The sequence below is a fragment of the Pistacia vera genome, unplaced genomic scaffold (genome assembly GCF_008641045.1).
Source record: "Pistacia vera cultivar Batoury unplaced genomic scaffold, PisVer_v2 Contig40, whole genome shotgun sequence".
NCBI classification, from domain to species: domain Eukaryota; kingdom Viridiplantae; phylum Streptophyta; class Magnoliopsida; order Sapindales; family Anacardiaceae; genus Pistacia; species Pistacia vera.
The window spans coordinates 2,612,861-2,638,511 of record NW_022196224.1 but is presented as its reverse complement, the minus strand read 5'-3'; the positions used below and the strand labels follow the sequence as shown (position 1 = coordinate 2,638,511).

Sequence of the window (25,651 nt, the reverse complement as noted above, 5' to 3'; positions counted from 1 at the left end):
TAATACCGCCCAATTCAACTTTTTTAACTTTTTTCAAAAAACTTTTCCCAAAACCCCCAAATTTGAACCAAACGGACCCAAAATTTGTGAATTAATTCTAAAAACTCAAAACTTTTCTAGATAAATAAACATAATTACCTAAAATGCCCCATTATCATAAACAATTTACACTTAAATAATAAGCTAAAAAGCTTTAATTTATTTTATTTAATACTTTCAAACTAGATTATATAATGACTAATTAATGCAGTTTTGGAAATCGGTGGTGGCTACCGGATTTTGGTGCCACAAAAAAATTTTCGGCTAATTGGTACCAATAATTGATACCAATTTTGTTATCAATACACACCAATAAATTTTCTGGTGGACAATGGTGGATTCCAACAATCAATTGATGAATTTTTCAGATATATTAATATAATTTATGAAATTATACTATAATTTACTAATATATATAACTTATAATTACCATAAATTAATATATGGTAAATCACGTAAATTACAATATAGAAATAAAATTATTAGACATCTTAAATTTGAAAAAAAAAACATCTAACATATCTTAAACTTTTGTACTTAAATACTTAATATCAGTAAGGAAACAAAAAAAAACCTAACTTGTACCGAAATACTTGTATCAGTAAGAATGTCTCGTTAGGAAACCTTCTCTCAAGGCTAGGAAAACCTTGGAGCGAAAGAGAAGGATTCCCTCGAATAGCAAAAGGGCTTCAATATCTACACGAAGAATGCGAAATCAGAATGATCCATCATTCCATTGTGACATAAAACTTCAAAACATCAGGATGCCTCTTGAAATGTCAAAATATCATTTTTTATTGTCCAAGCTGTTAAAGCTCGATCAAACGAGAACCTACACAATGGCGAGAGGAACAAGAGGGTAAGTTCGGGTACTAATATAGATTGATTGAATAGGTGCAATCAGCTCACCGGACTGATTTGTATCATGTCGGGCAAGTGGCATCCCGGCAATGATCGTATCCCATTTAATGCATACAGTAAAATATGCTTATGCCTTTTGACTATCTTTCTCATTAAAGTATTTACCATACAGGGCATACCACAACAGAGGATTTACATAGGTAGACCTAAACCCTAGGTGGGTAAATAAATTAAGTCACAATTTTAGTAATGTTATAGAAATCATTTGTAGTGAGAATGTCTTAAGATGAAGAAAGTATATACATGCATTGAGTTTATCATGCTGTGAGGCCGGTGAGCTTAAAAGTTTTTTTTTTTTTTTTTTTTTTTTTTTGGGTATCGGTGTCCAAGCCAGCACCTCATAAGGTCCTAAAGTTACGGTTAAGTAAGCCGTTAGTTGCTACTCTTTATAGTAGTTGTGGGGATTCGAACTCAAGAACTCTTAAGTAGTACACCCAAGAGTCTCAAGCGAACCCCAAACTACCTGAGGTAGTTGAGCTTAAAAAGTTGTGGGAGAGAAGGTATTGGCATGGAAGAAGTAGAGAAAATGGTGAAGATTGAGTGTGGTGTGTGGAGAATGAGTTTGCATAGAAGCCTACTACAATGAAACAAGTGATTTTGATGATGGAAGCATTGTTGCTACACTACCTCTTCAATTTTTATTATTTTTATTTTTTTTTTTTTTTTTTTTTTTTTTTTTGTATCGGAGGTGTCCGGGCTAGCTCCACACACCTAAACTAGTCTCCGAAGCCTGAAGTTAACGGTCAAGTAAGCTTCCAGTAGCTATCCCTTATTAATAGTCATGAGAATTCAAACTCACGACCTCTTGAACAGTACACCAAAGAGTCTCAAGCGTACGTCAAACTACCTAGAGTAGTTCACTCTTCAATATTCTTCATGTTAATCAAGTAATGATCATGATTTATGTATTAAAATTCTTATTATTAACAAATTTCCCACATCAAGTTAATTCAATGAATTTGGGTTGTCTTTTGATTTAATTTATGTCAATGTTGATCAATTTAAAGTTTTTTTTTATTATGTGTTTTTTAATATTAATGCGATATGATTAAGATGTATTCAATTATAGTTGTTTTAATTTTAAGTAAGAATCCAGCATATATAAATCACAATTATGTGTAATATATACTCAAGGAATAAAAATAGTATTTATCAATATAGAATTATTAACCGCCTAAATTAGGAGACTTTTGTAAATCCATAAATATTAAGTTTTTTATGGACACAAAAAAAAAAAAAATCATAAAAGGTATTTATTTCATTTATAAACTATAAATATACGCAAAATAAAAATAAGAGGTTGATCTTGTGTCTCAAAACTTGAAAATTTGTTCACATCATTTCTTAAATAATATCCTTAGAACAATACTAAAAATAAAATAATAAAAACTCTTTTTTTTTTTTTTGTGATAAAACATTAACAAAAAGAGAATAAAATATTTTCATGTATTTTCAGTGTGATTTATATATACTATTTCTGTCATTTCTTTTTCTAAATACATATTTTTTTTCCAAAGTAAAAATAAAGAATAAAAAAAAAATAATATTAAAAAAAAATCTAAATCGATAAGTATAAATATAAGTTGTGGCATCGCCTGGTAGGCTTTGGTTGTTTGAAGACAGAGAAATTGGTTTGCATTTAACCCGGTGGTGAAGATTTGTTATCATCAAAAGGACACCTGTTTCCTTCTTCTATGTCAAATTTATCCATTAGGGTTAGGGTTTTTTTTTTTAATTTCTTTATATATATATATTCTTTCTGTGTTGTTTTATATCTTTTGTTAACAATAATTTTTTATTTCATTAATTGTTGCAGAGAAGCCAAGCCAATCCAAAGAAGGAGCTTTTCTTTTCTTAGGTAAAAACGGAAGAAACCCTTTTCTGCATTTTGATTTTCTTGAATTTATTCTTTTCGCATTTTGATTTCTGAATTTTTTATATTTTTTCAAAAAAAAAAAAAAAAATTGGTTAAGTATGCCCTTTTATATTGAAATTATTACAGTAAATGCTTTTTGAAGCTGAATTTAGGTAAGGTTCGTGTTTCCTTATCGGGTTGTTGTGTTTTATTTCTTGATGCATATGCATGTATATAAATTCTTTTTTTTTTTTTTTATTGTGAATAAAATATGGAATTTTCCTTGCTCGTTTGTGGGGTTCTTATGACGAAGCTAAATTTAGGAATTAGGTTATATTGTGTGTTGGATTTTGGTATTTTGTGTATTATTTTAATTTGAATTTGTTGTGTGATAAAATTGAACTGGGTTCTGATTCGAATTTGATGTTAAATTCAGTGGTGTAACCATCAAACAGTTTGAGAATGTTGTACCTAATTGAAGCTAGAGCTAGCCAAGCCACCAAGGCTTGGGTTTAATTTGGTTTTCAAATATTGACTCATTTTATCTATTTAGATATGATGTGGTGTAGACCGTAGAGTTGCATTGATATGGAAAGTTCGGAAGATGGGTGCAGCGAAAGTAGAGCCTCCTGATCCTGAAGTTACTGAGAGTGATCCAACTTGTCGATATGTGCGGGTAATCTTATTTGGCTAGTTAACTAATTTCATTTCTTCTCCAGTCTATTTGCTGGGAAATATGGGTATGTAGGAAAATGAAGTATTATATTTGTGTTTTAAAACTTGTTTGGTTTTTGGAAAGCCAACACAGAACTTTAGCAAAGTGAAGTGTTATGTACAGTAGGTGTTGTTTCTTCATTTTCTTATCTTTCTTCCATTAACAACAACAAAACTTATCCAAATGTGGGTTCTACAGTACATGAAGTGATTGGCAAGGGGATTCAAGACAGTGTATCCTTCATCATTTTTTGTCTTTCATTTCACTGTAGCTATTGTATGGACTGGTTAGGTTAATAGTATTGAAGGTTTTGCCGTTAAAAATGTTAAGGAAATATCAAATACTTGACATGTAGTGGACGTAGTTTGTGGTTCAAGTTTATCTTTAGTGTTCCTTAATTCTATGACCAAATAGTTACAAGGCATTCGATGAAGTCAATGGACTTGAAGTGGCATGGAGCCAAGTTCGGATTGATGATGTGTTGCAGTCACCTGAAGACTTAGAGAGGCTCTACTCTGAAGTGCATCTCTTGAATCATTGAACCATGCCATATTATAAGGTTTTATAATTCGTGGATCGATGATAGGAACAAGACTGTTAATATCATTACTGAGGTTCACCTCGGGTAACCTCAGGCAGTATGTTTATTCTTCTTCTCATTCTCTATGAGAATTCCCCATTTTATTTTACAGTGAAATCAGCCCTGTGATTAGTGGATGTGATCTGTAATTTAGGTACGGAAGAAACACAGGAAGGTTGACATGAAGGTAGTGAAAGGTGGGCAAGACAGATTTGTCTGGTTTGAACTCCCTCACAGCCACAATCCACCAATTATACATAGGGATCTAAAGTGTGACAACATATTTATCAATGGTCACCAAGGAGAAGTTAAAATTGGAGATCTTGGGTGGCTACTTTCATGGAGCATTAATGCCAAAAGTGTAATAGGTATAGTTTTATTTCTCTTCTTTGATATCTTTGATTCTAATTCTCGTATGCACATTCTACTTTGGTATGCCAGTGGGGTGCTGGGGTGGAACGAATCAAACAGGGTAGGCATTTTGGTCTCAGAACTTCATGTGTTCTAATGGTTCTATTGCAGGTTTTGTTTATGCGCTTATTATTTTTAGCCTTATGTTACAGCATCTTAGCTTGCGTTGATGCTATGCAACTGATCTATGGATGTGGTCTTAACAGGAACTCCTGAGTTTATGGCTCCTGAGTTGTATGATGAGAATTCAATGAATTGGCTGATATATTCCTTCGGGATGTGCATGCTGGAGATGGTACATTGAATACCCATACAGTGAATGCAGAAACTCTGCTCAGATATACAAGAAGGTTTCTCTGTAAGTATTTATGAATAATTTCCTTGTTTTCTATCTTGAAATGTTCAATTTGTGGAATTTCTTCATTTCATCTAGCTTGCAGTTTGTATTGCGTAATTTAGTCAATTACATTATTCTTATGACTTCATAGGAATAAAGCTGCTGGCTCTCTAAGGTAAAAGATCCAGAAGTGAAGCTATTATTGAGAAGTGTCTGGTTCCTGCATCCCAAAGACGTCAGCAAAGGAGCTTCTGATGGATCCTTATCTCCAAGTGAATGGATCAGGAAAAAACTTTGCAATGCCACTTCCTGATATAGTTTGCCCAAAATGGAGCCTTTGGAGAACGGTGTCTGTTGTCGGAAGGACCAGTTAATGCACGGAATGACCCTCCTCTTGGATTTTGAACATGACACTGAGCTGCCAACTATAACTTCTTTAATCATTCTGTTGATGGGGATTCTATTCTCAGAGCTACGAGGTTCGAAGGACAATAGAGGCAACTTTTTCCTGTTAAAAGGCGAGGTAAATGATGAATACTCTGTATCATGATCCTTCGAATTGCAGATCACAGTGGTTAGTCTATTGCTAGTGTGACACATATCTTCTCTCTCTGACTTGTCAATGTTTACATGATTTTTTGAACTCGGTATAATTTATGTTATCGATTTAACTTTGTAATTCCCTCCTTAAATGCAGGTCGTTCCTGATATTTTTCTTTTCTACCTAGATGGTGATACAGCTTACAGTTTCAAGTGAAATGGTGGAGCAGCTGGAACTGGCAGATCAGAATGTTACATTCATTGCAGAGTTGATCGTTTATTGTTGTTGAATCTGATACCCAGTTGGAAACCTTGTGTCCCTATCGATCATTTGATTCCTAAAAATAGATTAGCAAAGCACCGATCATAAGAAGAGCATTCGGTACTAGAAAGTTTAGAGAATTCAGTGGAGTCGCGCCTAGTGCTTGTGATGTCAATCATTCAAGTCTTCAATTCGCCTGGATTCTGGTTCTACCGGGGAATCGTTCAAACAACGAAGCAAGGACCTGATTTTGTGAAGCTTGATGAGAGAAGATCCCGCCGATTTCAGTTTCCAGGTTTCAACGGTAACAGATGTATGGTCTCTGAGAAGTATATGCATCGCAACCTCCAGTGATTTGAATGATAAAAAGTACTTCATCAATTCAGATATTATGTCAGAAGTCAGGACCTGGGATTTCGATGGCATTGGTTGATCCATGGATTTAACGAATCTCTTGCTAGAGTGAGATTGACCGAGTCCCTTGATGACAAGAGCAAGATTTCAGACATAGACAGTAACGGTGTGGTGGATAGTTTAAATGATCCGAGCAAGAGTCTCAGGTGTTTGATCCGGAAGAAGATGAAGAGTTACGGAGGAGGCTGACGATGATTGAACAGCAGTACCAGGAGGGAGTTAAAGAACTCTCCCAGAAAAGACATGAACTTATCCTGCAGACAAGAAAGTCATGGAAGAAAAATGTAGAGTCAGTTTGTTAGTCCTTTTTTCAATAGGAGTTTGTTCATTTGTTTGTTTTTTCATTAAAAAAAGAAAAAATTGAAAACCTTTACATCCTAAAATCCTCACTGCAAGTGTAAAAGTTTTGTTCTAGGAGGAAAAAATGTAATAAACAAATTTATATTTGTTTCATAAGCCCATCTTCAATTCATGATCCTCATCCTTTTTTCTTTTAGGGAAATTTTATAATTAATTGTTAAAGTAGTTCAAAAGGTAATTTAGCTTTTAATTCAGATGCAATTTGTTGTTTTTGAAAGTAACAATTAGGGTGCGTTTGGTTTAAAGAATGTTAGATTACTGAAAATGTTGAATTACTAGAAAGTTAAATTACTTTGAAAATTACTATGAATCTTTAGGAAAATGTGTTTGGTTAATTAGAATAAATTAGTGGGTATGTTTTATTAATATGTTTGGTTGGGAGGAATAAATTAGTGGGTATGTTATTTAAAGTATTGAATTGTTCTCTAATTAAATATTATTATTTGATATTGTTATTTAGATTATTATTTGGATTATTTTAACCCCCCCTACATTTAAAAACTTAGCAAAAACAACCCTATAATAAAAGTTTGGAAAATCAACAATGCATCTCCACCAACTCAGCTACTACTGGCCGTCGGCAACCATCGCCAGCAGTCGCCAACCTTACCATGCACGCAAGGCAGGAAATGACCTTCATGCGCCATATGGCCATTTCCGGCCAGAGATCTGGCCGAAAATGGCCAGATCGACGGATCTAGCCAGAAACGACCAAATTAGATCTTGCCATTTCCAGCTAGATATCTGGTCGGAAATGGCCATGTCAGCGCACGACGGCCATTTTCGACCTTCCGTGTGCTATTTTGGGGGCAGCGGTTGTCGCCAGCAGCCGGCTGTGGTAGGTGGGTGGGGGTGGTGGCTTGGGTGGGCTGTAATTTGTTTTGAATTTAGGATAATTTTGTCCAAAAAGTTAATTAATTGGGGTGAAATAGTAAACGTCATATTCATGTAAATTAGTTTAAAAATAAGGGTATTATTGTCCTAAAATTTAATTAATAAGGGATATAATTATAACAAAAAAAAAGATTACCACGGTAATCTTACAATACCTAAAAAAATATAAGTAATCAGATTACTTCCAATATTACCAATAGTAATTACTATTAATATTTGAAGATTACTGAAATCTTATATTACTTGATAATCAAACGTAATAATCAAGTAATATAAAATAACATAACCTCAATAATCTCACTTAACCCTCAATCAGGCAATCACACGCCCCCTTAGAGTAAGTGCTTTCAATAATAATTCTATTTCCTCTTTCACCCGTTGTGCATTTGTATGTCCTCCTTAAATGTGAGGAAATATCAAATACTTGACACAGTTAGTGGACGTAGTTTGTGGTTCAAGTTTATCTTTATGTGTCCTTAATTCTATGACCAAATAGTTACAAGGCATTGATGAAGTCAATGGACTTGAAGTGGCAGGAGCCAAGTTCGGATTGATGATGTGTTGCAGTCACCTGAAGACTTAGAGAGGCTCTACTTGAAGTGCATCTCTTGAAATCATTGAACCATGCAAATTATAAGGTTTTATAATTCGTGGATCGATGATAGGAACAAGACTGTTAATATCAACTGAGTTGTCACCTCGGGTAACCTCAGGCAGTATGTTTATTCTTCTTCTCATATCTCTATGAGAATTCCCCATTTTATATTTTACAGTGAAATCAGCCCTGTGATTAGTGGATGTGATCTGTAATTTAGGTACGGAAGAAACACAGGAAGGTTGACATGAAGGTAGTGAAAGGTGGGCAAGACGATTTTTGTCTGGTTTGAACTACTCACAGCCACAATCCACCAATTATACATAGGGATCTAAAGTGTGACAACATATTTATCAATGGTCACCAAGGAGAAGTTAAAATTGGAGATCTGGGTTGGCTACTTTCTGGAGCATGCTAATGCCAAAAGTGTAATAGGTATAGTTTGTATTCTCTTCTTGATATCTTTGATTCTTAATCTCGTATGCACATTCTACTTTGGTATGCCAGTGGTGTGCTGGGGTGGAACGAATCAAACAGGGTAGGACATTTGGTCTAGAACTTCATGTGTTCTAATGGGTCTATTGAGGTTTTTGTTTATGCGCTTATTATTTTTAGCCTTGTTACAGCTCTTAGCTTGCTGTTGATGCTATGCAAGATCTATGGATGTGGTCTTAACAGGAACTCCTGAGGTTTATGGCTCCTGAGTTGTATGATGAGAATTACAATGAATTGGCTGATATCTATTCCTTCGGGATGTGCATGCTGGAGATGGTAACATTTGAATACCCATACAGTGAATGCAGAAACTCTGCTAGATATACAAGAAGGTTTCATCTGTAAGTCATTTATGAATAATTTCCTTGTTTTCTTTATCTTGAAATTGTTCAATTTGTGAGTAATTTCTTTCATTTCATCTAGTGCAGTTTGTATTGGTAATTTAGTCAATTACATTATTCTTATGACTTCATAGGGATAAGCCTGCTGGCCTCTCTAAGGTAAAAGATCCAGAAGTGAAGCTATTTATTGAGAAGTGCTGGTTCCTGCATCCACAAGACTGTCAGCAAAGGAGCTTCTGATGGATCCTTATCTCCAAGTGAATGGATCAGGAAAAAACTTTGCAATGCCACTTCCTGATATAGTTTTGCCCAAAATGGCAGCCTTTGGAGAACGGTGTCTGTTGTCGGAAGACCAGTTAATGCACGGAATAGACCCTCCTCCTTGGATTTGAACATGACACTGAGCTGCCAACTAAACTTCTTTTAATCATTCTGTTGATGGGGATTCCTATTCTCAGAGCTACGAGGTTCGAAGGACAAATAGAGGCAACTTTCCTGTTAAAAGGGAGCTAAATGATGAATACTCTGTATCATTGATCCTTCGAATTGCAGATCACAGGGGTAGTCTATTGCTAGTGTGACACATATCTTCTCTCTCTGACTGTCAAGTGTTACATGATTTTTTGAACTCGGTATAATTGTTATCGTATTTAACTTTGTAATTCCCTTCCTTAAATGCAGGTCGTCTCAGGAATATTCATTTTCTTCTACCTAGATGTGATACAGCTTTTACAGTTTCAAGTGAAATGGTGGAGCAGCTGGAACTGGCAGATCAGAATTACATTCATTGCGAGTTGTCGATTTATTGTTGTTGAATCTGATACCCAGTTGGAAACCTTGTGTCCCTATCGATCATTTGATTCCTAAAAATAGATTAGCAAAGCTAACGATATAGAAGAGCTTCGGTCACTAGAAAGTTTAGAGAATTCAGTGGAGTCGCGCTAGTGCTTGTGAATCTGTCATCATTCAAAGTCTTCAATTCGCCTGGATTCTGGTTCTACCGGGGAATCCGTTCAAACAACGAAGCAAGGACTGATTTTGTGAAGCTTGATGAGAGAAGATCCCGCTCCGATTTCAGTTTCAGGTTTAACGGTAACAGATGTATGGTCTTCTGAGAAGTCATATGCATCTGCAACCTCCAGTGATTTGAATGATAAAAAGTACTTCATCAATTCAGAATTATGTCAGAAGAGTCAGGACACCGTGGATTTCGATGGGCATTGGTTGATCCTGGATTTAACGAATCTCTTGCTAGAGTGAGATTGACCGAGTCCCTTGATGACAAGAGCAAGATTTCAGACATAGACAGTAACGGTGTGGTGGATAGTTTAAATATCCGAGCAAGAGTCTCAGGTGTTGATCCGGAAGTCATGATTTATGTATTAAAATTCTTATTATTAACAAATTTCCCACATCAAGATTAATTCAATGGAATTTGGGTTGTCTTTTGATTTAATTTATGTCAATTAGTTGATCAATTTAAAAGTTTTTTATTATTATTATGTGTTTTTTAATATTAATGTGATAATGATTAAGATGTATTTCAATTATAGTTGTTTTTAATTTTAAGTAAGAATCCAGCATATATAAACCACAATTATGTGTTAAATACATAGTAAGGAATAAAATAGTATTTTATTCAATATATGAATTATTAACAGCCTAAATTAGGATGCATTTTGTAACATCCATAAAATATTTAAGTTTTTTATGGACAACAAAAAAAAAAAAATCCATAAAAGGTATTTTATTTCATTTATAAACTATAAATATACACAAAAATAAAAATAAGAGGTGATTTTGTGTTCTCAAAACTTGAAAATTTGTTCACCATCATTTTCTTAAAATAAGAGCATCTCCAACGGTGTTCTTTATTTTAAAAAGCATATTTCATATAAATAGAGAACATCTTCATTGATTTTTAAATATAAAGAACAAAATTTATATTCAAATCCAATAGACTCTTTAAATTTTAGGAGAGAGAATATGTTTTTTCAAGAAAAAAACTTAATATGAGAGATAAATCATAAATAAAATGCATAAAAACTTGTAATTTATTATTTAAAATTATAATAGAGAGTAAAATTTGACTCTCTAAATATGGAGAGTCAAATTCACTCTTTAATTTATATTTAAAAAATAAAGAGTCTGTTGGACTCTTGTTTCTAAGAATAGACTCTTTATAATAAAGAGTTTCGATCATTTAAAGAGCCCTTTGGAGATGCTCTTAATATCCTTAGAACAATACTAAAAATAAAAATAATAAAAACTCTTTTTTTTTTTTGTGATAAAAACATTATAATAAAAAAGAGAATAAAATATTTTCATGTATTTTCAGTGTGATTTATATATACTATTTTCTGTCATTTCTTTTTTCTAAATACATAATGTTTTTTCAAAGTAAACTAAAGAATAAAAACAAAATAAATATTAAAAATAAATTAGAGAATAAAACAAAATAAATATTAAAAAAAAATCTAAATCGATAAGTATAAATATAAGTTGTGGCATCGCATGGTAGGCTTTGATTTGTTTGAAGACAGAGAAACTGGTTTGCATTTAACCCGGGTGGTGAAGATTTGTTATTCATCAAAAGGACACCTGTTTCCTTCTTCTATGTCAAATTTTATCCATTAGGGTTAGGGTTTTTTTTTTTTTCTTTTTTATATATATATATATTCTTTCTGTGTTGTTTTATATCTTTTGTTAACAATAATTTTTTATTTCATTAATTGTTGCAGAGAAGCCAAGCCAATCCAAAGAAGGAGCTTTTCTTTTCTTTAGGTAAAAACGGAAGAAACCCTTTTCTGCATTTTGATTTTCTTGAATTTTATTCTTTTCTGCATTTTGATTTTCTTAAATTTTATTTATATTTTTTCAAAAAAAAAAAAAAAATTGGTTAAGTATGCCCTTTTTATATTGAAATTATTACAGTAAATGCTTTTTTGAAGCTGAATTTAGGTTAAGGTTCGTGTTTCCTTAATCGGGTTGTTGTGTTTTTATTTCTTGATGCATATGCATGTATATATAATTCTTTTTTTTTTTTTTTTTTTTATTTGTGAATAAAATATGGAATTTTCCTTGCTCTGTTCTGTGGGGTTCTTATGACGAAGCTAAATTTAGGAATTAGGTTATATTTGTGTTTGGATTTTGGTATTTTTGTGTAGTTATTTTAATTTGAATTTGTTGTTTGATAAAATTGAACTGGGTTCTGATTCGAATTTGATGTTAAATTCATGTGGTGTAACCATCAAACAGTTTGAGAATTTGTTGTACCTAATTGAAGCTAGAGCTAGCCAAAAGCCAACCAAGGCTTGGGTTTAATTTGGTTTTCAAATATTGACTCATTTTATCTATTTAGATATGATGTGGTGTAGACAGTAGAGTTGCATTGATATGGAAAGTTCGGAAAATGGTGCAGCGAAAGTAGAGCCTCCTGATCCTGAAGTTACTGAGAGTGATCCAACTTGTCGATATGTGCGGGTAATCTTATTTTGGCTAGTTAACTAATTTCATTTTTCTTCTCCAGTCTATTTGCTGGGAAATTATGGGATATGTAAGGAAAATGAAGTATTATATTTTGTGTTTTAAAACTTGTTTTGGTTTTTGGAAAGCCAACACAAAGAACTTTAGCAAAGTGAAGTTGTGTTATGTACAGTAGAGTGTTGTTTCTTCATTTTCTTATCTTTCTCCCATTAACAACAACAAAACTTATCCAAATGTGGGTTCTTACAGTACAATGAAGTGATTGGCAAGGGGGCATTCAAGACAGTGTATCCTTCATCATTTTTTGTCTTTCATTTCACTGTAGCTATTTGTATGGACCTGGTTAGGTTAATATTTATTGAAGGTTTTGCCGTTAAAAATGTTAAGGAAATATCAAATACTTGACAAGTTAGTGGACGTAGTTTTGTGGTTCAAGTTTATCTTTATGTGTTCCTTAATTCTATGACCAAATAGTTACAAGGCATTCGATGAAGTCAATGGACTTGAAGTGGCATGGAGCCAAGTTCGGATTGATGATGTGTTGCAGTCACCTGAAGACTTAGAGAGGCTCTACTCTGAAGTGCATCTCTTGAAATCATTGAACCATACCAATATTATAAGGTTTTATAATTCGTGGATTGATGATAGGAACAAGACTGTTAATATCATTACTGAGTTGTTCACCTCGGGTAACCTCAGGCAGTATGTTTATTCTTCTTCTCATATCTCTATGAGAATTCCCCATTTTATATTTTACAGTGAAATCAGCCCTGTGATTAGTGGATGTGATCTGTAATTTAGGTACCGGAAGAAACACAGGAAGGTTGACATGAAGGTAGTGAAAGGGTGGGCAAGACAGATTTTGTCTGGTTTGAACTACCTTCACAGTCACAATCCACCAATTATACATAGGGATCTAAAGTGTGACAACATATTTATCAATGGTCACCAAGGAGAAGTTAAAATTGGAGATCTTGGGTTGGCTACTTTCATGGAGCATGCTAATGCCAAAAGTGTAATAGGTATAGTTTCTATTTCTCTTCTTTGATATCTTTGATTCTTAATTTCGTATGCACATTCTACTTTGGTATGCCAGTGGTGTGCTGGGGTGGAACGAATCAAACAGGGTAGACATTTTGGTCTCAGAACTTTCATGAGTTCTAATGGTTCTATTGCAGGTTTTTGTTTATGCACTTATTATTTTTAGCCTTATGTTACAGCATCTTAGCTTGCTGTTGATGCTATGCAACTGATCTATGGATGTGGTCTTAACAGGAACTCCTGAGTTTATGGCTCCTGAGTTGTATGATGAGAATTACAATGAATTGGCTGATATCTATTCCTTCGGGATGTGCATGCTGGAGATGGTAACATTTGAATACCCATACAGTGAATGCAGAAACTCTGCTCAGATATACAAGAAGGTTTCATCTGTAAGTCATTTATGAATAATTTCCTTTGTTTTTCTTTATCTTGAAATTGTTCAATTTGTGAGTAATTTCTTTCATTTCATCTAGCTTGCAGTTTGTATTGCGTAAGTTAGTCAATTACATTATTCTTATGACTTCGTAGGGAATAAAGCCTGCTGGCCTATCTAAGGTAAAAGATCCAGAAGTGAAGCTATTTATTGAGAAGTGTCTGGTTCCTGCATCCCAAAGACTGTCAGCAAAGGAGCTTCTGATGGATCCTTATCTCCAAGTGAATGGATCAGGAAAAAACTTTGCAATGCCACTTCCTGATATAGTTTTGCCCAAAATGGCGGCCTTTGGAGAACGGTGTCTGTTGTCGGAAGGACCAGTTAATGCACGGAATAGACCCTCCTCCTTGGATTTTGAACATGACACTGAGCTGCCAACTATAAATTCTTTTAATCATTCTGTTGATGGGGATTCCTATTCTCAGAGCTACGAGGTTCGAAGGACAAATAGAGGCAACTTTTTCCTGTTAAAAGGCGAGCTAAATGATGAATACTCTGTATCATTGATCCTTCGAATTGCAGATCACAGTGGTTAGTCTATTGCTAGTGTGACACATATCTTCTCTCTCTGACTTGTCAATGTTTACATGATTTTTTGAACTCGGTATAATTTATGTTATCGTATTTAACTTTGTAATTCTCTTCCTTAAATGCAGGTCGTCTCAGGAATATTCATTTTCTTTTCTACCTAGATGGTGATACAGCTTTTACAGTTTCAAGTGAAATGGTGGAGCAGCTGGAACTGGCAGATCAGAATGTTACATTCATTGCAGAGTTGATCGATTTATTGTTGTTGAATCTGATACCCAGTTGGAAACCTTGTGTCCCTATCGATCATTTGATTCCTAAAAATAGATTAGCAAAGCATACCGATCATAAGAAGAGCATTCGGTCACTAGAAAGTTTAGAGAATTCAGTGGAGTCGCGCCCTAGTGCTTGTGAATCTGTCAATCATTCAAAGTCTTCAATTCGCCTGGATTCTGGTTCTACCGGGGAATCCATTCAAACAACGAAGCAAGGACCTGATTTTGTGAAGCTTGATGAGAGAAGATCCCGCTCTGATTTCAGTTTCCAGGTTTCAACGGTAACAGATGTTTGGTCTTCTGAGAAGTCATATGCATCTGCAACCTCCAGTGATTTGAATGATAAAAAGTACTCCATCAATTCAGATATTATGTCAGAAGAGTCAGGACCTGTGGATTTCGATGGTCATTGGTTGATGGATGGATTTAACGAATCTCTTGCTAGAGTGAGATTGACAGAGTCCCTTGATGACAAGAGCAAGATTTCACACATAGACAGTAACGGTGTGGTGGATAGTTTAAATGATCCGAGCAAAGAGTCTCAGGTGTTTGATCCGGAAGAAGATGAAGAGTTACGGAGGAGGCTGACGATGATTGAACAGCAGTACCAGGAGGGAGTTAAAGAACTCTCCCAGAAAAGACATGAACTTATCCTGCAGACAAGAAAGTTATGGAAGAAAAATGTAGAGTCAGTTTGTTAGTCCTTTTTTCAATAGGAGTTTGTTCATTTGTTTGTTTTTTCATTAAAAAAAGAAAAAATTGAAAACCTTTACATCCTAAAATCCTCACTGCAAGTGTAAAAGTTTTGTTCTAGGAGGAAAAAATGTAATAAACAAATTTATATTTGTTTCATAAGCCCATCTTCAATTCATGATCATCCTTTTTGCGTTTAGGGAAATTTTATAATTAATTGTTGAAGTAGTTCAAAAGGTAATTTAGTTTTTAATTCAGATGCAATTTGTTGTTTTTGAAAGTAACAATTAGGGTGTGTTTAGTTTAAGGAATGTTAGATTACTGAAAATGTTGAATTACTGGAAAGTTAAATTACCTTAAAGATTACTATGAATCTTTAGAAAAATATGTTCGGTTAGTTGGAATAAATTGGTAGGTATGTTTTATTAATATGTTTGGTTGGGAGGAATAAATTGGTGGGTATGTTATTGAAAATACTGAATTGTCTTCTTATTAAATATTATTATTTGATATTGTTATTTAGATTATTATTAACCCCCCCTACATTTAAAAACTTAGCAAAAACAGCCATATGATAAAAAGTTTGGAAAATCAACAATGCACCCCCACTAACCCAGCCACTGTCGGCCATCAACAACCATCACCAGCAGCCGACAACCTTATGGTGCACGAAAGGCAGGAAATGGCCTTCATGAGCTATAGGCCATTTCCGGCAAGAGATCTGGCTGGAAATGGCCAGATTGTAACAGATTTGGCCAGAAAGATCTGGCCGAAAATGGTCAGATCAACGGATCCAGCCGAAAACGACCAAATTAGATCTTGTCATGGCCATATCAGCGCACGACGGCCATTTTTAACCTTCCGTGCACCGTTCTGGGGGCGGCGGTTGTCACCGGCTGTGGTAGGTGGGTGGGGGTGGTAAGTTGGATGGGCTGCAATTTGTTTTGAATTCAAGGGTAATTTTGTCCAAAAAGTTAATTAATTTGGGCGAAATAGTAAAAGCCATATTCATGTAAATTAATTTAAAAATAATGGTATTATTATCCTAAAATTTTATTAATAAATGATATAATTGTAACCAAAAATAGATTACCTTGGTAATCTTACAATACCTAAAATAATAGAGGTAATCAGATTACCTTCAATATTACCAATAGTAACTACTATTGGTATTTAAAAATTACTGGAATCTTATATTACTTGACAATCAAACGTGGTAATCAAGTAATATAAGATAACATAACCTCGGTAATTTCACGTAATCCCAATCACACGCCCCCTTTGAGTAAGTGCTTTCAATAATAATTATATTTCCTCTTTCAGCAGGTGTGCATTTGGATGTCCTCCTTAAATTGCTGTGTTGTAACCAAATTTTATTCTGATTTTTTTTTTCTTTAATTAAATACCTTTCTTTCTTTCTTTTTTTTGTTTTTTAATTCTTGTTGAATAATGGATAAAATATATATTTTGAAGCATAAGGCTCCTGATATCAAATCACATATATTTTTCTCTTTTTATTAATCAATAAAGTTCACTGATATCTTAACAAAATTCTTAAATAATCATAAAGCAACCTGACTTGAAAATGTAAAAAGTTTAATTATATAAAAGTCACCTTAAAAAATTTTCATTTTGGCAAACTGTCATTAATTATATCAAAAAATTTCTTTCCGAATTCTATTACACGTGCATATTAATAAATATATGTGATTGAGATTTTATTTCTTTTTGTAAATATTTCTTTTTTACTTAACTAAGCTATAGTGCTATCATTTTTTGGAAATTATTTTTGCTAATTTTCCTTTAATTTCTATTCCTTTTAGCATAGTCAAAAGATGAAGAAAAGTAGCAACGAAAGATGATGAGAAAAAGCAAATCTTTTGTGATTTTCAACCTTTATAACACTATTAGCACACAATTAAGTTCTTACTTAAAAGTGTGTTAGGTTCAGGGAATGTATATTTCTAGGAATAATATATTAATGGAAAGTTGAATTACCTTGAGAGTGTGTTTGGTTTAGGGAATGTTATATTATTGAGGAATGTTGTATTACTGGAAAGATAGATTATTAGGGAATTTTTAGAGAAATATGTTTGATCGGTTGGAATAAATTTATGGGTATATTATAATAATATGTTTTGTTGGGAGGATGAGTTGGTATGTTACGTAGATTACTAAATTGCTTTCCTTTTTAAATAATAATATAATATTATTTTTATTATTATTTTATTCTATTTTTTTAACCCCCCTATATTTGAAATTTTGCTAAAACACCCCAACCATATATAATTTTAATTTGTAGCAAAATCACCCCCACTCACCCCCAGCCATCGTCGGTAGCCAACCACCACCACCGGCAACCGTCGTAATGGTGCATAACCGACCAGATCTGGCTAGTTGTGCTCCTATAAAGCTTAACCTGGCTAGATCTGGCCGTGAATATGGCCGTTTCACGGCCAAAGATCTGGCATTTTCATGACCAGATCTATGACCTTTCAAGGCCACATCTTTGGCTGTGAAACGACTAGATCTAGTCGTTTCCAGCCATGGATCACAATCCATGGTCGGAAACGTCCTTACCGGCACACGACTGGCAAGATCTTACCGATCTTGTGCTGATAGGCCCGATATGACAACTTTCGTCGACGGCCAGCGATGGTGGCTAGCGGCCAGCGGTGGTCTTGGGTGATTGGAGGCATTTTGTTAACTTTTAAACTTTTTTGTAGCGGGAGTGTTTTAGCTAAATTCTCAAATATAAGGGGTCTGGGTAATTGTTATTTGGTAGAAATATGAGGGTAAATGTGTCCAAATGATAAAAAACTAAGAGCAAAAATGGTCAAAATTAAGATTACCTTGATAATCTTATATCAACACCCCTTAGGAAGGTAATTTGATTACCCCCAATATTACCAACAGTAAACACTATTTGCAATAAAAGATTACGTAATATTTTATTACTTGACAACCGAACGAGGGAATCTTGAAAATTAAACAAGGATTACAGGATTAATCTTATATCACCCTGAACCAAACGATACCTTAAGATTATTGGGAATATTTAAAGAAATGTGTTTGGTTAGGTTAGAATAATTTGGTGTATATGCTATATTGATATGTTTAGTTGGAAAGATAAATGGATGTGTATGTTATAAAGATGGATGTGTATGTTATAAAGATTACTAAATTGCTCTCTTTTTTATATACTTATATAATATTTTTTTGAATAATTCTTTTAACCCACTACATTTGAAATATTGCTAAAACACCCCAACAACAAAAAAGTTTAAAACTTAACAAAAACACCCCCACCCACCCTAAGCCACTACCGACCGTTTGCCACCACTGCCAGCGACGTCAAAAGTGGTCGCGACGGCACACGACCAGTCAGATTCGTGCACTGATATGGTCATTTTCGACCAGATCCTTGATGGATATAGCTAGAAATAGCCAGTTCTATGGCCAGAATTAGCCGTCGTTAACGACCAAAGTTTTGGTCGTCTGGTTGTTAACAACGACCAGAGATTTGGCCATCATTAACAATCAGAATAGGTTTGTCCATTTCTGGCTAGAATAGGTCTGGCCATTTCTAACTAGAATAGATCTGACTATTTTCGGTCATATCTACGACCATCTTGCCATTTCTGGCCATCAATATGGCCGAAAACATCCATATCGGCTCACAGTAATCATTTCCAGCGACTTTAGAAGGCGGCAAGCTGTGGTGGTCCATTTGTTTTAAATATAAGGGCGTCATTGTTAAAAACTTAATTAAATAGGGGTAAAATTGTAATGGCGGATTAATGTAAATTAATTTCAAAATAAGGGATAAAATTGTAACAAAAATAAGATTACCAAGTAATCTTAAAGTACCTAAGAAAATAGAGGTAATCAAATCACCTTTTATGTTATATTATCAACAGTAACTACTCTAAAGACATTTGGATCATATAATGTTTTATAATAGGAAAATGTTATATTAAGAGAAAGATAGATCACCTTGAAGATTACTGGAAATATTTAGGAAATGTGTTTAGTTGGTTCGAATAAATTGGTGAGTAATATGTTTGGTTGGGAGGATAAATGGGTGGGTATGTTATACAGATTACTAAATTGCCCTCCTTTTTAAATATTAATATAATATATATATATTTTTTTTTTTTTGAATCATTTTTTTAACCCCCGACATTTGAAATTTTGCTAAAACACCTCAGCCATATAAAACTTTAATTTGTAGCAAAATACCCCCACTCACCCCAAGCCACTGCCGACAGCCAACCACCACCACTGGCTATCGCTAGCAGTCAACGAAATGGTACACGACGGGCTGTATGTGGCCGATCATGCGCTAGCAAAGCCATTTCTAGTCATGGATCATAGATCCATGGTCGTTTCATGGCCAAAGATGTTGTTGTGAAACGGCCACAAATCTAACTATGAAAAGGCCAGATCTTTGGCCTTGAAACGGCCATAGAAATTGCTAGATCTAACCGTTTTTTGCCATGCATTTAGACTGACCAGATCCCACTGGTTGTGCACTATTACGGCAACTGTCGTCGACAGCTGGCGGTGATGGCCGGCGGTGATCTTGGGTGGCTGGGAGTATTTTGTTAACTTTTAAACTTTTTTACAACTAAAGTGTTTTAGCTAATTTTTAAAATGTAGGGGGACTAGGTAGTTGTTATTTGGTAGACATTTTCAGGCAATTGTGTCTAAAATAGTATTTAATCAAGGACAAATAGATATAAAAATCAGATTACCCGATAATCTTTTAATAACAGCCCCTGAGGAAGGTATCTCATTAACCTATATATTACCAATAGTAAACACTATTTGTAATAAAAGATACTCATAATATTTCATTACTTGCAAACCAAACAACGGAATCTTGCAAAATAAACGAAGATTATCCATGTTATCTTATATTACCCCGATCCAAATGACATTATCGAAATCTTATATTACTTGATAACCAAACATAGTAATAATATTACCTCAGTAATTTAAGATTACCCCCAACCAAATACACCCGAAGAATCTTGATTAATTTTTGCATCATCCATCCCAATCATATACCCTTTTGATATTTATTTTAATTAATTTAAGAGAAATAAACTTTTTCTTTTTCTTTTTTCTTTTTTCTTTTTTCTTTTTTCTTTTTTCTTTTTTCTTTTTTTCTTTTTTTCTTTTTTCTTTTTTCTTTTTCTTTTAAGAACATATGAGAGTATTGAAGTCATGGACTCATGGGCATATATACGTATATGTACAAAACAAAACTTATAGCAAGACCTGAATATTGGAAATAGACAAATTTGAGATGAGTTGGGAGGATTATAAAGATGGCTTTGGTTCATATGATGCTTATGATGATGGTTTTGGTTCATATGATGCTTATGAAGATGGGTTTACTTTAGCTTATGATGATGACAATGATTATGAGTTTAATGAGTTTGGTCCACAAGATGATTCTGAATACCATGCTTCTGGTTCACCAGGTTTAGTACATGATGATTTTCATGATGAGTTTGTTCCACAATATGAACATCATGCTTCTGGTTCACAAGATGGTTCCTTTACTGGCTCAGGTTTACCAGAAGATGATTATGATGATGGTAAGTTCGGTTCACAAGATTATTCTGATAATGGGTGTGGTTTAGTTTATGATTCTGAAGATGGGTCTGGTTCAGTTTATGATTCTGAAGATGGATCTGGTTCAGTTTATGATTCTGAAGATAGGTTTAGTTTACAAGGCCATTGTGAAGATGGGTTTGGCTCAGTTTATGGTTCTGATGATGGGTTTAGTTCAGAAGATGATTCTGATCCTGACTGGTTTGGTTTAGTTGATTATTATGATTATGATAATGATGAGTTTAGTTTACATAATGAAAGTTTTGGAAGTCATGAAGCCAAATGGATAAAACATTATTGTAACACTCAGGATATTTTGCTTGTGGGAGAGGGAGATTTTTCATTTGCTACTTGTTTGGCCAATTGCTTTGGCTCTGCCACAAATATGGTTGCCACTTCTCTTGATTCATCTGGTCATGTATTTTTAATCCTAATCTTTTGATTGTTAATATTAAGTTGTGATTAATTTTGATCTGAAGCTGATGAGATTTATTGAAATGTGCAGATTTTATAGTTAGAAATTATGGGTCTGGCCGGGAAAATGTTGAGAGTTTGAGAGATAGTGGGTGCAAAGTGATACATGAAGTAGATGCAGAAACAATGGTGGATCATGAGGAGATTGGATCGATGTCTTTTGACAGAATTGTGTTCAACTTTCCTCATGCAGGCTTTAAAAAGTCGGAATCTCGACAGTCCCAAATCCAGTAAGTAGATGTTTTATTTTTCCTTGGATTATGCTTTCTGAGAAGTAACATAGTTTTAGAAATTTGAGTTTGGTTGGTATGAAATTGCCTGATTTACTTGGTATCCGACCAATATGTGCATCCTTTACACATGCATCATTAAATACATATGCATACGACCACCAATACATCATCAAATACATAAACATATATCCGACCAATGATACATCATTATACATGTTTGTTTGCACATGTGTGTAACTGACCAATAAGAAGGTGTATTTGCATTTATTGCATCTTAATCAAATACATATACATCTGACCAAAGTGCTCCTATTTTTATAAATACGTGTGCATACATGTGTGTATCTGTCTAATGAGGGAGTGTGTTTGCATTTGTTGCACCTAAATCAAATTCAAATACATCAGACCAAAGTGCTACATTATAAAGTGTGGTATTTAGATGCTCCTATACCTCAATATGTTTGTGTATACACGTGTGTCTGACTAATAAGAGATTGTGTTTGTATTCGTTCCACCTAAATCAAATAGGTATATATCCGACAAATGAGAGATTATCTCTACCTTGGCCTATTTTAGATTAAGGATTTACAAAGAAAAAAAATCTATCTACCACAAGGGTATGTATAACCCTCCAATAGTGTGGCGCATGAAACGCGCTGACATGGTGTCCCACAATTGGAGGGTTGTATGTACAACGATGATGAGGCAGATTTTCTCTTTACAAAATGCTACTTTACGATCCCCTAATCCATCGAATGCGCATTCAGCTTATGCACAATTTTCACCCTCAGACTGTCATAACCACCTTCATGATACATTAATTTGAACTCCTTGAGCATATATATCTGGATCAACTTCGAGAAACACCTTGATCCACATTGCTTTCACTTATTAGAAATTGTATACTCTGACTACTTTTCCTTTGGTATTATTATTGATTGAATTATATCTTGTTCTTTTTACTTTTGGATTCTGATGCAGGCGACACACAGGTTTGGTGAGAAACTTCTTTAAAAATGCTGAGAGATTACTGTCAAATGGTGGTGAAGTCCATGTGGTTCACAAGACAAATGGGTTTTTTAAAGAGTGGAGGATTGAAGAGTTGGCTGCACAAAGCGGACTTCAACTTTTAGAGAAGTCACAATTTAGATTAGAGGACTATCCTGGTTATCATACCAAGTATGGCTTTGGAGGCAACAAGGATTTTAACTGCTATCCAAGCATGACTTACAAGTTTGGCCGCCCCACCTGCTAAAAGAAATGGTTCAATCACTTCAACTTGTGGAGCTTATTGTTTTGTTTTATAGGTGTTTCAGGTTGGATTATGTTATGCACCAATAATATTTTGGTTCTAGTTAACGAAAATATGCCATATATTTGTGCCACTGTTGACTCCAAGTATGTTGTTCATACCCAATTGGGTTTATATATATCTCACTTTTGCTAGATATATTTTTATATTTGATACAAGTCAAACAATGATTAGAAAAGGGCTATTATCCTTCACCTCCCCTGAGGTTTGGGTTTCAATCCGTCACACCCCATAAGTATAAAATATCATTTCTCATCTCCTCACATTTTGAACTTCATATTTGATAGGAAATGTGAAGTTACATATTTTACTTTCTATCCATGATCATAAGATAAAATTACATGTTAGTCCATCTTCATTTTTTTTTTTTTTTTTTTTGCTTTGAGCATGTTCGAAAACTCTTTGGAAGGTAAAAGTGGGTACCATTTGACAGATTGGAGGGTGAATTTGATGGTGTTGGGCGGTGCAATATACGTTTGTCATTTCCCAAGCACAGTCTTGTCTGAGATTGCTTGGTTGATTTTGCGCTATGTGTTGCATCTCCTGGCGAGGCAATGAGATGATTTATGATGGAGGTGGCTGTGAAAGTGGCAGAAGCAACGACAATGGTTGTAGTGGCATTTTCTCTTGGATTTTACACCTTTACACACTATTATTAACAATTGCCAACGGAGGTTTAAGACATCTTTCCAAAAGTGTATGATATTACACATACCAAGTTCTTTTACAAAGATATGTATTACTGTATATAAAGTACAAAGTCATGATATTATCTTTGAGGGTTATTATCTCTTATTTCCCCTTTTGCATTTTCTCAGTGACACCCTACAAGTTTAAAAAAGCATCCCTCACCTCCCCTCTTCTCTGCTTGCTTACAGAATCTGATGATGATGGGTTACGGGTTAATGCCTCAAAAAAGTGAAAATATCAATATATGATATTTTCATTATTTTGATAGCAGCTTCGGCATATTAGATGATTATGAATATATTAGTTCTGGTTTAGAAGTTGGTCGCTTAATGGCTCCAGGTTTCAAGATGAAGATTCTGAAGATGGGTCCAGTTCACAAGGTTATACTGATAATGGGTTTGGTTTAGCGGATGATTCTCAAGATGGGTTCAGCAGAAGGGTATTCTGAAAATGGGTCTGATTTTGTATGTGATTCTGAGGATGGGTTTGGGTTTAGTTTGGAAGATGATGATGACGATTGGTAAGGATTAGTAGATTATTTTAGTCATGGGTTTAGTTCAAATGATGAAAGTTTTGGAAGCCAAATGGATAAAACTTTAATGTAACACTCACAAAAATTTTGCTTATGGGGGAGGGAGATTTTACATTTGCTACGTGTTTGACAAATTGCTTTGGCTCTGCTACAAATATGGTTGCCACTTCTCTTGATTCATACTGTCATTTTCATTAACTCTGATGTCTGATCTCTTGTTTTTTATTTTGTTATTTTTGTTTCTTAATTCTCATTTTGAGTTGCTCATGAGATTCTTTGAATGCCGATTTTATAGTAAGAAATTATGGGCTTGGAGCGTGGGAAAATGTTGAAAGTCTGAGAGACAAAGGATGCAAAGTGATGCAGGAGGTAGATACAAAAACAATGGCGGATCATGAAGAGATTGGATCAATGTCTTTTCACAGAATTCTTTTTAATTTTCTGAAATCCAGTGAGTATAATTGTTTTTTCCTTTTTCTTGAATTGTGATTTCTGGGAATTTGAGATTGGTTAGAATAATTTCTGTTATTATTCGGATTAAGGTGAGTTTTAAATGGTAAAAATTGTGCTTGGTTTGGTTGTAGAGAGATAAGATAGATGCATATGTTTTCCACCGATAAGTGTTTTTCATCCATTGTGCATACATCATAAAGGAAAATAATACAGTCACCAAAAATAGCGTACCGAATTCATGCATCGAATAACATGACGAAATCCTGACCGTCGATTAATTATGAATTAATATTAATCGACGGTTAAGATTTTACATACGTCATTCAGTGTATGCATTCGATACGCTATTTTTGGTGACTGTAGCATTACTCCATCATAAAATACTGGCTATTCTTCTTTGTCCTACTTCGGTCAACAAGAGAAATTTTTTTTGATAATCCAGAAATCGACCGACCTCATTTTGAGAAACCGAGTTAAAAATTGAAGTCCATGTCGATCCTTGTAATCTTTAAGAAGCGGAAAAAAAATGACTTTTGACCATATAGATGGCCTATAAAGGATCTTGAACAAGAGAAATTGCCTTAAGGTTTATTATTGCCATCCTTGAATTTAACATCAAAACACTTTCCCCCCTAAATTTTGGGAAACTAACTACCACTCCCAAATTACATCTTATCAAGTAGATATTACGGTTCAAGGCATAGGAAATATGTTTGAATAAACCATTGGCATTTTTGGCCAAGTGACCGGAAGTTTTAACCGAACAATTAACCATTTTGAGACTATCACAATTCTTAAATGTAAAAATGGTGTGTTGTTTGAGCAAAATTGTTGATCTTTTATATATATATATTTTACCTCTTGCGCCGTTACATTTGAAAGAAGAACCATTTTTTAACGTCTTAGTATTATTAATTCCCCAAAATTGAAATGGAAAAACTTTTTTTATACTAAACCTTAGAGGTGACAGTGTAATGAAACCTATTTTCCAGATGATATCGATTCATTAGTTTGTCACTTAAAAAATATGTCAATCAGAAGTTTCTCTATTAAATATATTAAGAAGACAATTCTTTACTTATGGACAAGCCAAGAATTTTTTTTTTTTTCCTAT

The 25,651-nt window shown here is 34.1% G+C and overlaps 2 protein-coding genes and 2 pseudogenes across 4 annotated transcripts; all 4 read left to right on the top strand.

Moving 5' to 3' along the window:
- Positions 1-3,403: 3,403 nt before the first annotated feature.
- On the top strand, positions 3,404-5,768 carry LOC116141661 (annotated as a pseudogene).
- A 1,420-nt stretch (positions 5,769-7,188) lies between these two features.
- Positions 7,189-9,654, top strand: LOC116141659 (annotated as a pseudogene).
- Positions 9,655-11,290: 1,636 nt separating this feature from the next.
- LOC116141630 (probable serine/threonine-protein kinase WNK7) lies at positions 11,291-15,379 on the top strand. 3 transcript variants are annotated; one of them, XM_031427110.1, is made up of 9 exons: positions 11,291-11,397; positions 11,501-11,543; positions 12,121-12,242; positions 12,495-12,532; positions 12,720-12,947; positions 13,047-13,267; positions 13,521-13,678; positions 13,818-14,253; positions 14,379-15,379. In XM_031427110.1, the coding sequence occupies exons 3-9, from the start codon at positions 12,156-12,158 to the stop codon at positions 15,224-15,226; spliced, it is 2,016 nt and encodes a 671-aa protein (XP_031282970.1). In that variant the 5' UTR covers positions 11,291-11,397; positions 11,501-11,543; positions 12,121-12,155; the 3' UTR covers positions 15,227-15,379. The 3 variants fall into 3 exon arrangements, with proteins under 3 accessions (XP_031282970.1, XP_031282972.1, XP_031282971.1); XM_031427112.1 differs by lacking the exons at positions 11,291-11,397; positions 11,501-11,543; positions 12,121-12,242; positions 12,495-12,532 and having other exon boundaries at positions 12,818-12,934; XM_031427111.1 differs by lacking the exons at positions 11,291-11,397; positions 11,501-11,543; positions 12,121-12,242; positions 12,495-12,532 and having other exon boundaries at positions 12,830-12,947; positions 13,026-13,267.
- Positions 15,380-20,532: 5,153 nt separating this feature from the next.
- LOC116141658 (heavy metal-associated isoprenylated plant protein 41-like) lies at positions 20,533-22,982 on the top strand. Its single transcript, XM_031427143.1, has 3 exons — positions 20,533-21,256; positions 21,349-21,547; positions 22,532-22,982. The coding sequence occupies exons 1-3, from the start codon at positions 20,533-20,535 to the stop codon at positions 22,803-22,805; spliced, it is 1,197 nt and encodes a 398-aa protein (XP_031283003.1). The 3' UTR covers positions 22,806-22,982.
- The last annotated feature ends 2,669 nt before the right edge of the window (positions 22,983-25,651 follow it).

Coding starts and splice junctions, on each gene's coding strand:
- LOC116141630 (XM_031427110.1), top strand. CDS start 12,156: ATGGAAAGTTCGGAAAATGGTGCAGCGAAAGTAGAGCCTCCTGATCCT. Junction 12,948..13,046: donor ACCTCGGGTAACCTCAGGCA/GTATGTTTATTC, acceptor TCTGTAATTTAG/GTACCGGAAGAAACACAGGA. Junction 13,268..13,520: donor TAATGCCAAAAGTGTAATAG/GTATAGTTTCTA, acceptor TGGTCTTAACAG/GAACTCCTGAGTTTATGGCT.
- LOC116141658 (XM_031427143.1), top strand. CDS start 20,533: ATGAGTTGGGAGGATTATAAAGATGGCTTTGGTTCATATGATGCTTAT. Junction 21,257..21,348: donor CACTTCTCTTGATTCATCTG/GTCATGTATTTT, acceptor TGAAATGTGCAG/ATTTTATAGTTAGAAATTAT. Junction 21,548..22,531: donor TCTCGACAGTCCCAAATCCA/GTAAGTAGATGT, acceptor ATTCTGATGCAG/GCGACACACAGGTTTGGTGA.